This window comes from Euprymna scolopes, chromosome 31, assembly GCF_053919585.1.
Source record: "Euprymna scolopes isolate OS-2025 chromosome 31, ASM5391958v1, whole genome shotgun sequence".
In the NCBI taxonomy this organism is placed as follows: domain Eukaryota; kingdom Metazoa; phylum Mollusca; class Cephalopoda; order Sepiida; family Sepiolidae; genus Euprymna; species Euprymna scolopes.
The window spans coordinates 53,239,615-53,255,599 of NC_136512.1; the positions used below are offsets into that span (position 1 = coordinate 53,239,615).

The 15,985-nt window shown below is 25.0% G+C and overlaps 1 protein-coding gene across 1 annotated transcript; it reads right to left on the reverse strand.

The window, feature by feature from the left end:
• Positions 1-210: 210 nt before the first annotated feature.
• On the reverse strand, positions 211-12,929 carry LOC145255538 (uncharacterized). Its single transcript, XM_080113995.1, has 3 exons — positions 12,851-12,929; positions 10,094-10,260; positions 211-1,614 (listed from the first exon to the last, which is right to left on the reverse strand). The coding sequence occupies exons 1-3, from the start codon at positions 12,927-12,929 to the stop codon at positions 1,123-1,125; spliced, it is 738 nt and encodes a 245-aa protein (XP_079970121.1). The 3' UTR covers positions 211-1,122.
• Between the last annotated feature and the right edge of the window lie 3,056 nt (positions 12,930-15,985).

A 15,985-nucleotide genomic window follows, 5' to 3' on the forward strand; every position in this document is an offset into this window, starting at 1 on the left:
TCATTTGATAACTTAGTTACATTTATATTGTTTACATGGTTCTTGGCAATCCTCAAAGGCACTTCCATCAAACAAAATGCATTATTTGAAGCGAGAAGCTATGCTGCAAACTCCTAACAATTTGTTTAATACAATTTTTCCAGTCTCACCTTTTATAAATAATAAGTTTTATTGAAATTCCAAGTGATACAATAATCAGGCAAAGAAAAATGAAAATATATGTTTTATTGACGCCAAAATATTGCATAAATTGCTTGTAAACTTCGAAATTCCAAATCAAAGATATTCCGTTAAGCATGCAATAAACTAATTTCAATATAACTATCCGTCATTTATTGATTGCTTCATAGGATTTTGAAAATAAATTGTTTCAAACAGAATAGCCTTATTAATTTTTAAATTTACAGATGTGCCTTTTTGAAACTTATTAAACTGCGGATAATATGACGTCACGGACACGTTACCAACTTCTCATAAGTAGGATAAATTCAGGGTGTAAATAAGAGTGTCCCAAGACGATACTTTATGAAATTTAGATCAGTTCGTACATGAAATGAAATATAATTGGGCAATTAAATCAGTTGGGTAAAATAATGATGTAATAAAAAAGAAAATTGTTTATGTTTTGGAATTTTTTAGATGAGGATTGATAACTTGAATAATTTGAATTGTTTAAACTGCTGTTTTATCTTGGTTATTATTTTCCAACATCAAAGAACACAATCCGAAAATTCCTCATAGTCTGTTTACGATATATAAAAGACTTGTCTGATAAAAATTCAGAGGATATGTAAGGGTATTATTCAGAAGCGACTCAATTCTCCAAAAACATCTTGTACGAGTCGTACTACAGGAAACATCACTCCCAAGAACTGTGGGCATGTCATTCTATGTGAAAAAACATAAAACGGTGCGAAACATCTCCAACTAAAAGTAAGGCTAGAAAAACATTAGAAAGTTGTAAGATGTGAAGATATTGAAACGTTATGTATTGCTAACCACACATGGAAGGAAAAGGGAAGCCATCTTCTTTTGTGGGATGAAGTTAGAATTATAGCCATAGAAGACTTTGGGGGTTTATGAAAATTACATGGAAATCTCCTCAAAGTTTAATTGTGATACTTAGATGAAATTTAAAATGTATTCCATTTCTGAATTTGTATCACTGCCAAAATTGTTTGAAAATATTTCTAAGGGTCCACGATAGAGATCGCTCCGTAGATTAAATGCGACTGTTGGTGTAATTCGATTAGGAGGAGATTTTATGTCGAATGCACTATAATATATAGAATGATTTTTCGAAATTGGTTTTGCCTTTTCTGATTTCAACGTTGGACTGTTGGCGAAAGTTTTCGGGTTTAATTCACAAGAATCTTCCAGTGGTTTCTCTAGAGAATCATTTTTTCGTTTAAACTTTTTCTTTTTCTCTTTATTTTTTGTGAAATACTTAAGTTCTTGTATGATGCTGACTAATATTACAGATGGGATTAAAGGAGATAATGTTGTGGAAAAAGTAGACAGGGCAGCATCTCCTGGATGTTGGTCGACTCTTTTGTCATCATTTGCTCTTTCTTTTATAATCACTTCTTTTCTTCGACGATTTTGAAACCAGACCTGCGAATAAAACAGTAAATAATTATTCAGTGACACCAAAATATTTTTCATATTCACTTTTTTTAAAAAATTACTTTAGTCACGTTTACACTTTTAAACTACTGTAGCAAAATAATAATAAAAATATATAATTAGATGTACCTACCTGGTGTTACCCGGGATGCAGTGAAGTCATTTTGATTTTGATTTTAATTTGTTTGTACATACAGAAAAAGAAATGGAATTTTAATTGTAAGGTAAATAAGTCTACCATATTCTTCAATTTAATAATTAGTTATCTCCCTTACTAATTTTCATTTTTAATTGATTAATGAAAAATGTTCCACATTACCAGTCATTAGAGTCCTGGAAACACGTATGTCTTTCTTATTGTATTAAGACTTTAATGTACTTTTTCTTTCTACTAATATGCATCGTTTTTCGTTGTATATAAAATATTAAGTACCATCTTAGATTTTTCATATAACTCATTAACATAAAACTATTTATGTAAGAATAAATGCATCTTCTCGTTTCCTCTTTGTTTCGCCCCTCGTGTATCTTACGATACTGCAACACACAAAATGTGTTCAAAAAAGAGCTATTCGAAAATGTGGTCGCTAAAACATAAAAGATAGAGTATTAGCTTCACAAGGTTAGAAATAAACAAATTTGATATAGATTAATAAGACTTTTACTTCTATTAAATGCACCACGAGTTTATCAACGAAAATGTTATCAACAAAGTAGTTTTTTTGTTTAAAAACAAAGGAAGTTATTTTTAAGTAGGAGTAAAATAATAACATTTTTCCATAAGGAGCCTGTATGAAACGTTAATGTTTTATTTATTTTTTGTGAATGGAACTGAGTTTATTTTACTTTTTTGTTAATCATTAAATTTCAATCTTTACTTCATTAATTGTTAGTTTCATCCAACGTTTCTGAGATTGGTGAATGTTAATGAATTTCATCGAACGATCTACATAATACGAATCATCTATTTTTTATATTTATTTTTACATTTATCTTATATATTTTTTATTTATTTATTATGTATATAATTTTATATCTTATATACATTTTTTATTGATTATATATATATACACATATATATATATATATATTTATATATATATATATATACGTAATTTTATTTATCATATATATATTTTCACACTTATAAGTAAAAGACGTTGCGATATTGTAGAAATAAATTTACAATATTTTATTAAAAACAAGGAATGCGATATAAATGTGATAAAAAATACCTTATTCCATGGAGTTTTATGACTCTGTTCCTCAGAGGAAAAAACGTTAGCAAAAGGAATATATATATAAACATCTATTTTTGCGGGCTAACACAATTTTTGAAAACGGTAGAGAAAAAAGTTTTTGGAAGAAAATAAAAGTTTACAGAAAAATGAAAAAGAATACTCAGCAATATCCAACAATTTTGGTTGCAGATATCCCGTGAGATTCAAAGGTTTTTATTGGGCATAGCGATTGGTAAATCCAAGAAGTGTTCATTAAAGTACTCTAAGATATATTAAATTATATCTATTTTTACAATTATCTTAAACTAATCCTAACCTATGCATAAATTAAGTTTTACTTTACAAAATCGGATTAGTAAAATCAATATTTTGTAGAAACATAGAAACTTGATTCCATTTGTAGATAGAATTCGTTATGCTATGATTACGTCACAGCTATACATTTCTGGATACGTATTCCTAAGAAACATTATAAAAATATATTCAATTGTTTGTCATAATTTCTACAAATATCATTTTGTCTTCTTTTGTGAAATTGATGCTAAGTAAATAGAAAATAGAAAACTGTTTGAAAACTGTAAATAAAATATAAAAGTGTTTGTAAATTATAAATAAAATATAAAAGTGTGTGTAAATTATAAATAAAATATAAAATTGTTTGTAAAATGTAAATAAAATATGAAATTGTTTTTCAAATGTAAACAAATATAAGAAATGGTTTATAAAATGTAAATGAAATATAAAATTGTTTTTAAAATGTAAATAAAATATAAAATTGTTTGTGAAATATAAATAAAATATAAAATTGTTTGTAAAATGTTTAAAAATATGAAATTGTTTTTAAAATGTAAAAAATAGGGAATTTTTAAAAAATGTAAATAAAATATAAAATTGTTTGTAAAATGTAAATAAAATTTAAAATTGTTTGTAAAATGTAAAAAGAATATGAAATTGTTTGTACAATGAAAATAAAATATAAAATTGCTTATAAAATGTAAATGAAATATAAAATTGTTTGTACAATGTAAATAAAATATGAAATTGTTTGTAAAATTTAAATCAAATATTAAATTGTTAGAAAAATGTAAATAAAATACAAATTTGTTTGTAAAATGTAAATAAATCCTATTATTAATGCTGTTCTTAACATAGATAGGTATGTGGTGTCGATTCCGACTGCCGTTCTTTCCATGAAGAGGTTGTTGCTTGGACTACAACAGCAACACCAACAATACATTAAATTTTTACGTGTAGGGGGATGCTAAAAGCGAGCAATGCCGGTTAACGGGTCCAGCAAGTAAAAAATGAAATTGTTTGTTATTTGTAAATAAAATATGAAATTCTTTATAAAATGTAAGTAAAATATAAAATTGTTTGTAAAACGTAAATAAAATATAAAACTGTTTGTAAATTGTTAATAAAATATTACATTGTTGTAAAATATAAATAAAATGTATAATTATTTAAATAATGTAAATAAAATATAAGACTGTTAGTAAAATATAAATAAAATATAAAATTGTTTGTAACATGTTAAAAAATATGAAACTGTTTGTTAAATGTAAATAAAATATAAAACTGTTTATAAAATGTAAGTAAAATATAAAATTGATTATAAAACGTAAATAAAATATAAAATTGTTTGTAAAACGTAAATAAAACATAAAATTGTTTGTAAAACGTAAATAAAACATAAAATTGTTTGTAAAGCGTAAATAAAATATAAAATTGTTTTTAAAACGTAAATAAAATATAAAATTGTTTTTAAAACGTAAGTAAAATATAAAATTGTGTGTAAAACGTAAATAAAATATACAATTGTTTGTAAAACGTAAATATATAAAATATTGTTTGTAAAACGTAAATAAAATATAAAATTGTTTGTAAAACGTAAGTAAAATATAAAATTGTTTGTAAAATGTAAATAAAATATGAAATTGTTTGTAAAACGTAAATAAAATATAAAATTGTTTGTAAAACGTAAATAAAATTAAAAACTGTCTGTAAAATATAAATAAAATGTATAATTATTAAAAATTGTTTGTAAAATATAAATAAATTGTGAAATTGTTTTTAAAATGTAAAAAATATAGGAAATTGTTTTTAAAATGTAAATAAAATATACAATTGTTTGTAAAATATAAATAAAATATGAAATTGTTAGTAAAATGTAAATAAACATAAAATTGTCAGAAAAATGTAAATAAAATTAAAAACTGTTTGTAAAATATAAATAAAATATGAAATGGTTAGTAAAATATAAATAAAATATAAAATTGTTAGTAAAATATACATAAAATATAAAATTGTTTGTAAAATATGAATAAGATATAAAATCGTTTGTAAAATATAAATAAAGTGTGAAATTGTTTTTAAAATGTAAAAAATATAAGAAATTGTTTGTAAAATGATAAATAAAATATAAAATTGTTTGTAAAATGTAAATAAAATATGAAATTGTTTGTAAAACGTAAATAAAATATGAAATTGTTTGTAAAACGTAAATAAAATTAAAAACTGTCAGTAAAATATAAATAAAATGTATAATTATTTGTAAAAATGTGAATAAAATATAAAGCTGTTTGTAAAATATAAATTAAGTATGAAATTGTTTTTAAAATGTACGAAATATAGGAAATAGTTTCTAAAATGTAAATAAAATATGAAATTGTTTGTAAAATGTAAATAAAATATGTACTTTTTGCAAAATGTAAATAAAGTATTAAATTGTTTGCAAAATAAAAATAAACATGAAATTGTTTTAAAAATATAAATAAAATATGAAATTGTTTGTAAAATGTAAATAAAATAAAAAACTGTTTGTAAAATATAAATAAAATATGAAATTGTTTGTAAAATACAAATAAAATATAAAATTGTTAGTAAAATATGAATAAGATATAAAATCGTTTGTAAAATGTAAATTAAATATAAAAACTGTTTGTAAAATGTAAGTAAGATATAAAATTGTTTGTAAAACGTAAATAAAATATAAAATTGTTTGGAAAATGTAAGTAAACTATCAAATTATTTGTAAAATGTAAATAAAATATGAAATTTTTGCAAAATGTAAATAAACTATGAAATTGTTTGCAAAATGAAAATAAAATATGACATTGTTTTTAAAATATAAATGAAATTGTTTGTAAAATATAAATAAAATGTATAATTATTTGAAAAATGTAAATAAAATATAAAACTGTTTGTAAAATATGAATAAAGTATGAAATTGTTTTTAAAATGTAAAAAATATAGGAAATTGTTTGTAAAATGTAAATAAAATATAAAATTATTTGTAACATGTAAATAAAATAAAAACTGTTTGAAAAATATAAATAAAATACGAAATTGTTAGTAAAATGTAAATAAAATACAAAATTGTTAGTAAAATGTAAATAAAATTAAAAACTGTCTGTAAAATATGAAGAAAATATGAAATTGTTAGTAAAATATAAATAAAATATAAAATTGTTTGTAAAATATTAATAAAATATGAAATTGTTTATAAAATATAAATAAAATATGAAATTGTTTTTAAAATGTAAAAAATATAGGAAATTGTTTGTAAAATGTAAATAAAATATAAAATTATTTGTAAAATGTAAATAAAATATGAAAACTGTTTGTAAAATGTAAATAAAATATGAAATTGTTTGTAAAATATAAATAAAATATGAAATTGTTAGTAAAATGTAAATAAAATATAAAATTGTTTGTAAAATATAAATAACATATAAAACTGTTTGTAAAATATAAATAAAATATAAAATTGTTTGTAAAATATAAATAAAATATGAAATTGTTAGTAAAATGTAAATAAAATATGAAATTGTTAGTAAAATGTAAATAAAATATGAAATTGTTTGTAAAATATAAATAAAATATAAAATTGTTTGTAAAATATAAATAAAATATAAAACTGTTTGTAAAATATGAATAAATTATGAAATTGTTTTTAAAATGTAAAAAATATAGGAAATTGTTTGTAAAATTTAAATAAAATATGAAATTGTTTGTAAAATGTAAATAAAATATACAATTGTTTGTAAAATATAAATAAAATATGAAATTGTTAGTAAAATTTAAATAAAAATAAAATTGTCAGTAAAATGTAAATAAAATTAAAAACTGTTTGTAAAATATAAATGAAATATAAAATTGTTAGTAAAATATAAATAAAATATAAAATTGTTAGTAAAATATAAATAAAATATAAATTTGTTTGTAAAATATGAATAAGATATAAAATCGTTTGTAAATTATAAATAAACCATGAAATTGTTTTTAAAAAGTAAGAAATATAGGAAATTGTTTGTAAAATGTAAATAAAATATACAATTGTTTGTAAAATGTAAATAAAATATGAAAACTGTTTGTAAAATATAAATAAAATATGAAACTGTTAGTAAAATGTAAATAAAATGTAAAATTACTTGTAAAGTGTAAATGACATATACAATTGTTTGTAAAATATAAATAAAATATGAAATTGTTAGTAAAATGTAAATAAAATATGAAATTGTTTGGAAAATATAAATAAAATATAAAATTGTTTGTAAAATATAAATAAAATATAAAATTGTTAGTAAAATATAAATAAAATATAAAACTGTTTGTAATATGTAAATAAAATATAAAACTGCTTGTGAAATATAAATAAAATATAAAATTGATGGTAAAACGTAAATATAATATAAAATTGTTTGTAAAATGTAAGTAAACTATAAAATTGTTTGTAAAATGTAAATAAAATATAAAACTGTTTGTAAAATGTAAGTAACATATAAAACCGTTTGCAAAATATGTATAAATTATGAAATTGTTTTTAAAATGTAAAAAATATAGGAAATTGTTTGTAAAATATAAATAAAATATGAAATTGTTTGTAAAATGTAAATAAAATAAAAACTGTTTGTAAAATATAAATAAAGTATGAAATTGTTTGTAAAATGTAAATAAAATATAAAATTGTCAGTAAAATGTAAATAATATAAAAAACTGTTTGTAAAATATAAATAAAATATTAAATTGTTAGTAAAATATAAATAAAATATAAAATTGTTTGTAAAATATAAATAAAATATGAAATTGTTTGTAAAATAGTAATAAGATATAAAATCGTTTGTAAAATATAAATAAAGTATGAAATTGTTTTTAAATCGTAAAAAATATACGAAATTGTTTGTAAAATATAAATAGAATATAAAATTGTTTGTAAAATATAAATAAAATATGAAATTGTTTGCAAAATGTAAATAAAATAAAAAAAACTGTTTTTAACATATAAATAAAATATGAAATTGTTAGTAAAATGTAAATAAAATATAAAATTGTTAGTAAAATATAAATAAAATATAAAATTTTTTGTAATATGTAAATAAAATATAAAACTGTTTGTAAAATATAAGTAAAATATAAAATTGTTTTGTAAAACGTAAATAAAATATAAAATTGTTTGTAAAATGTAAATAAAATATGAAATTTTTGCTAAATGTAAATAAAGTATGAAATTTTCTGTAAAATGAAAATAAAATATGACATTGTTTTTAAGATATAAATAAAATATGAAATTGTTTGTAAAATGTAAATAAATATAAAATTATTAGTAAAATATAAATAAAATATAAAATTGTTAGTAAAATATAAATAAAATATAAAATTGTTTTTAAAATGTAAAAAAATATGAAATTGTTTTTACATGTAAATAAAATATATAATTGTTTATAAAATGTAAATAAATATGAAATTGCTTATGAAATTTAAATAAAATAGAAAATTGTTTGTACAATGTAAATAAATATGAAATTGTTTGTAAAATGTAAATAAAATATAAAATTATTTGTAAAATGTAAATAAAATACAAAATTGTTTGTAAAATGTAAATAAAATATGAAATTGTTTGTAAAATATAAATAAAATACAAAATTGTTTGTAAAATTTAAATAAATTCTATTACGAAAGCCGTTCTTAATATAGATAGGTTGGGGGTGTCGATTCTGATTGCCGTTCTTACCATGAGAAGGTTGGTGGTTTGACTACATAAACAATACCAACCATAAATTATTTTTTTACATGTAGGGGGATGCTATCACCGAGCAATGGTAACGGGTCTTGCTAGTAAAATATGAAATTGTTTGTTAATTGTAAATAAAATATGAAATTCTTTATAAAATGTAAATAAAATATAAAACTGTTTGTAAATTGTAAATAAAATATAAAAATTTTTGTAAAATGTAAATAAAGTATAAAATTGTTTGTAAAATATGAATAAAATATAAAACTGTTTGTAAAATATAATTAAAATATAATTTTTTTTGTAAAATGTAAATAAAAAATAAAATTGTTTGTAAAATGTAAATAAAATATAAAACTGTTTATAAAATGTAAATGAAATTTTTTTGTAAAATGTTTTAATTCTCTTCTAACGGATTGAGGACATGTGTATGGCGGCTGTATGCAAATGCCGAGCAGTGTGGAAAGTTACATCATGTCGAAGAAGAAAAGAAAAAGCTATAGAAACAAAACGTTCTGTGCAGACCGAGTATCACGTTCTAGAGGGCCATAATCATGTTATAGACACGTGGGTCACGTCACAGCTATAACAAGAAGTTGCACGTGGTCAGAGAATGAGCAATAAAGATCGTTTCTTAAAACCTGTATTCCTAGTATTTGTCTCCTTTGCGATGGAGTGTACAACGTGTTGGGTCTCTCAAATGTCAGTTTTGTTAACTGAAATTAAACCACATCATCGCCTGCTATGGTCATATCTACCCTGATGACCTCATGACAATGACGGGCTATGGCACTTGCAAACACCTCTGCCCCTGGCAGATGGGTGATTATCACATATTTCACAATAACCCCTAATGCAACAATGGCAATATGCTCGTGTTTGCATAAATGAATAATAGTAAAAAAAAAAGTTTTTTAAGAATATTATCGAATATGTAATTATAATGAAGTGATTGTAAAACAGGTTTAGAAGAATTAAGAATAAAGTCACCCTTTTTAAATAAACTCAGTTTTAATTTAAAGATAATCTTCGATCTAGTCTTCTTTTTCTAAGTGCATATGATAATTTGTATAATTTACAAAGAATTAAATATATATATATAATATAATAATATATATATATATATATATATATATATATATATATATATATATATATATATATATATATATATATATATATATATATATAAGTGGTTGCAATAAAACATTACCTTAACTTGTTCCCGTGAAATGCCAATTCTTTTCGCTATCATTTCTTTCTGTTGACTGTTCGGGTAGCGAATGTGATGGAAAATTCCGTTAAGCAAATCCAGTTGATATCGTGTGTAAGTAAGCCGTTCCCGCGTTGGTAGACGAAATGAACATGGCTCCTCGTTTCCTGTTCAAGAACAAACAAAATGTTCAATGATAAAAGGATAGAACAATTATTTTCTCCTTACCTATAAAGTTTAGTCAGATTTTTAAATTTAGATCCAAATAGCATCACATCTCACACTTCGGTTTTTGATTTTAATTATTTTTCTTTTATTTTATTTTTTTCTTTCAGTATATTTTTTTTTTTTTACAATATTCAACTACGGTTTCAGTTTGTTTGAAATAAAAAAAAATTATGAATATCTTACAAGAGCGAAAATGTTGAATAATTAATCAAATGCTGTAAACGAGAAAATCTGTGCAGCTTAAAATGTGAATTATCTCCCTTAAATTATCTAATTTTTTCATGAGCATTTTTCCATCCGTTATTATATATCATCTTTAATTTCAAAATACGCATTCTATGAAACACTAATTTGGAACGACTAGTTGGCAATGCTTATTCGCTTATAATACTTATAATGCAGTTGATTTTATTTGAATCGGGTGCATGTTACTCCACCTTTCTTCTCTGTCCCATGTTTCTAAACATTGGTAGAAGGAACCTTCTGATATTACCGTCACTACAGCCTCTTGATGGCACTCATGCCTTCAAAATGGGTCCCTTTAATAACCCTCTTTATTTTGGGGGAAAACTAGTTTTATAAAGCAAGATAAGTTGAATAATTGGGTTGTTTTAGTATGGCGATATTTGTCGCGGTGAAGGAAGAGAGGTGCAAACAAAAGCATATAAAAATGCAATAGTCACACAACGATATGATTACAGTAATTTTTCCCCAAGATATTACATTAGATGATAACGGAATCTATTAAATCAGACATGTCAATTCATACGATATTGCTGAACGAATGCTTAATATTATCAGATTCTTATCATAAAAAAAATGAGGTTGTCCTCAATGACCGTACATTTAAGCAACATGACGTTAATGTGGATGCGACTCAGAAGGCGATCTTTTGACTTTTATTATTCCCAATTTTCATAAACGGTCTCACTGATGAAATTCTATCCTAACGACACTATGTTCTATTCTCAACATGTCGGCAAAACGAACACGCACATATCTAAGGCAATGGCTGAGCCCATAGAAAATGGCCTCCAGTCTGTAATGAAATGGGGACATAAATGGATAGTAACAGTTAATGCTACTAAAATAAAGCTCCTTTCCTTGAACTATTATAAGAATTTTTTTAACCATCGATTGCCATAGCTAATAGCACCTTACTTGAGAATTCATCACGACAACTTTTCAGGCTAACATCCACAGCTAACATGAATTGGAGAAAAGACAATGCCAGTCTTCTCACACCTGCCAATGTCCTATATCTTTACAAAGTTGACATTGAATTTAAAATCGTACTGATGCAATCTTATGGTAATTTGTTTCACACTCTGTTCATGGAAATTTTGTTTTATGCCAGCGAGGAAAGTTCCTTGTACCTGTGGTAAGAGGATGGGTTATTATTGTGAAGGTTTCACAGTGAGGAACCAGGGATTGAAGCACACTTTTCTAGAATATAGAAAGTCTAACAGAGTTTCTTCTGTGTAGAAAACAAAAGATATAATCTTTTAAAGTTTGGAGAGTCATGATAGTAAAAATGAAGCAACCAGTTTGATTTATTATTGATTAAGTATTGCAACACCTCCATCAAAAATTGATGAAAAAATATGCTTTGTAAGTATTTGCAGTAACATTCGCATGAAATAACATCCCAAACGGTGAAGTTAAAAGAAAAGGGAAAAAGCGTCTCAAACAGGAAAGTTTTAGAACAAAGGCAAAGGCGTATTAATATCAATATTATTAGCACAAACACTGCAAATAAAATTGTTTTTCATAATTTTTGACAAGGTATACCCTTGTATAATATATTCCGTATATATATTTGCAGTGCTCAATACGTGAGTAGTATTCCGTAGAGCCATTAGTTACTTGATTTCCTCTGGGAATGAAACAACAGTTTCTGTGTAGCGTATTTGCCATATATATATATATATATATATATATATATATATATATATGTGTGTGTGTGTGTGTGTGTGTGTGTGTGTGTGTGTGTGTGTGTGTGTGTGAAAAGAATTAGAATTTTTTTCCTGATCATTGGGAAGGCAGGAGCGGCCTTACAGTAAAACAATGATAGCAGACTTTAAACATCAAAGGCGTTTGTAAATGATAACAAAAGAAGATATAAAATGGCAAAAACATACAAACAAGTATAAAAAGCAGGAAGGAAAGTAAAAGTAAAGAAACGTTTCATAGAAATAGAGTGAAGGCGGTGGCTTTGTCTGACTTGCTATTTGCGTTCTCTTCTTTGCTTATTCGTTGGGCAGTTTTGTATTTGTTAACATTTGTGTGACGAGAAATATACTACTAGTTACTATTTATCAGAGTAAAGAATTTAAAAATTGGTGACACGTGCTTACTTCTTTCTGCTTACTTCTTTCTGCTTACTTCGTAGCAAATAGAAATTAATTTTGGAGTTGAATTTAAATGCTAAAAGCCAAAGTCAAGTATTACTGTTTGTTTGTGCTCCTACACAAAAATTATTTTCTCGCAGACATTATATCAAAAAGAAGCAAAGGCTAACATACGTACCTGATCGTGCAGAAGCCGATTTATTAAAACTGGACAATTTCCAATTGTCCAGTTCATTCAAATCATTTTTTGAAGTCATCATGAATAATTGAAGTGATTGTTTCTCTTTCGTAGGGTTCCGATATTCGTTCTTATTTATCAAAGATTTTCTAAAGAGTTGGTCAGTAGATCATCTTTTTTTAATTCTATCAGAGGTGAATGTGTAGATGTCCGGTTGCTTGACTGCTCAGTCCATCGCAGCTCTTTTAACTGGCCAGAAAAAGCCTACGATTTGTTAATGGGATGTTGATTTTTATAATCTCATCCAGCATCAATATACAGTGGACACAATATGTTCCCGGCGCCCCCATCTCGAGCTAAGAATTAAATAAAAACAAAGTTAAAGTGTATTGACTCTACTTGAATTTAGATAATGGGTCATCGTCAAGGGCACGAAGAAAGCAGACAGAACGGCACCGTGTCCATTTCGGCTTAATTTTATTTTTATTTTATCTTTATTTTAATGGTTGTAGTTCTAGTTGAAAGATGCTGTCAATCACATTAGCTGATTACAAAAAATCTTAATACACAGAGTACTGTTTTGGGAAGATGGTCTTTTCACATTAAAACTTATCTTCTGTCTAAGTTTGCCCTCTACAAATAGAGACTGACAGTTTTTGCTTTGTTTTATAGATACTTTGTGTTTTTCGTATTTTTATTTTATTTTACTAACAAGGAATATATTTTTCCGGCCTAAATTTTTGTTAATTACTGATAAATAAGCAGATATTAATATAAAAATAGAAAATATCATAAATCATTTTAAATAATAATAGAAATAAAAAAAATATCATAAATCATTTTAAATAATAATAGAAATAAAAAAATATCATAAATCATTTTAAATAATAATAGAAATAAAAAAAATATCATAAATCATTTTAAATAATAATAGAAATATATATATATATATATATATATATATATATATATATATATATATATATATATATATATATATATCATAAATAATTTTAAAGCTAAATTCGGGGCGACAAGATTTTTTTTTTTTTTTTTTGTTCAACAAATAAAAACAATATATATTTAATATATTCCATCTTCGGTGAATTATAGACATTTTTTTCATTTTTACTCAGTATCGAGTTTTAGCAACGAATGCTGATAATACATACACTATGACATTCCTAATACCTGGCGTCACCAGATTACCTTGCAATTAGGCGCCGCCATTGTCTTATTTCGCTTCGTTACTTTGGAAACGTTAATTCAAACCACCGAATATGGTCAACCAAATTAATACTTTTCGTTTAACGTTTAGGTGGGCGTGGGTGGAAACTCGCGCCAACACACGGCTCGAGAAAAATAAATCACTTGTAGAGCGGCAGTGAAGATCAAAAGAAGTCCCCTCGTGTAAGCGTTGCCAAGGGTAAAAAAAGTGAAAATGAATCTCGTTGAAACGCGTAATGTCTTACGGACAGGAGAAGGCAGATGCAAGTAACGCAAAAAAAAGAGCATTTTGAAATGAATCAACTGTGTAGATAAGAATTTTATGAATACTTGAATTTTCCTACTTCCGAACTGGATGGCACAAGTCCTTAAGTTTGGAGTTGCTAACTCACGGAAGTAACGGAAAGAAATGGAAAGATTTTTTATTTCGAAAGGAAATAAAATTATGAACTTGGTAAAGTTCGAATTGGAAGTACACATCTCTCCACGAAGGCACCCTGCAACAAGAGATCATCGTATTTTTACCAGTCGTGGATTTTACTTAATTTCTGCAAGCCGTGGACTCAACTAAACTAAGTAACAAAACCTAGAGAGGAGGAGATTCATTATTGTGATGAAGGAGGCAGATTGCGTGTAAGGGAGATATACAAGAGTTCGTTTATAGATGAATATATAAACACATTTATCTTTTCGGTTATAAAGACGACACGAGACAATACAGTTACAAAATTATAGATGATTTCTTTATTCTTCAACTGGCCGATTGGTGATGTCAGGAATTCAAACCTTTTCCACTAAATGCTCTACTCTTCTCCCTTCGCCTCTAAGGGGATCCCACTCCCCAACTGACTCTATCACCGAGTGTGATCTGCTCCGATTATCTGATCCTCATCTACTGACTGCCTGCCTAACTTCGAACTCTCGATTCCTATAGAGAAAGTTCCTTTGTTTATGACGTCAGAAGTGTGGTTCCAAACGTGACTATTTCACGTGGATTTACATATGTCCGTCCAAATTATAAAGAAACAAACACAGATGTATTTATTTATTTATCAGAAGAATATTTGTTTACTAGCAGTTCATCTCGGCTTTGCTCGGACCCTATGCACTGTTCATAACTTGCCCTACGTGTAAATATACTTTATGTAAGATTTCAAATGTTCAGACCAACATTTGTCTGAGTAATTTTGTGAGACCGCAGAGGTCATTTTTTTTAAACTTTGACCCCAATTTTAACCCCTTAACATTTAATATTTTGGTCTCAAATCAAAATAAAAAAAATTACCCATGTCCAAGTTATCTACATCTAAAATTTCAAATCTTTAGACTACAAAATTGGCGAAGGAATTTGGTAGAATCTACACAGGTCAGCTCTTTCAACTTTGACCTTTTGACAGCCAAATTTTCACCCCAAAACTGATTAAAATGCTTGTCGCATATCTAAATACTCGTTATATATAAATTTCAAATGTTTAAACACAACATTGGCTGAGTAGTTTGCTAAACACCGCAAAGCTCAAATCTTTTGAACTTTGACCTCTTGGCAGCTCAAATTTTCGACCCAAAACGATTAACAAGCTTGCTCAATCTCTAAATACCCTTTATATAAAATTTAAAATGTTTAGATTAGAAATTTGCTAAGTAATTTGGTAGAGACAGCAGAGGTCAAATTGTTTTTAACTTTGACCACAATTTTGACCCTTTAACATTTATTGTTTTGGACTCAAATCAAATTAAAAAGTTTGAGCCATGTCCAAGTAACCTACATTTAAAGTTTCAAGTGTTTAGACCCAAAATTGGCGGAGGAGTTTGGTAGAGTTTTCAAAGATTAAATCGTTGAACTTTGGCCTCTTGACAGCCAAATTTCTGACCGAAAATCGATTAAAAGATTTTTCCAAATCTCAGTAC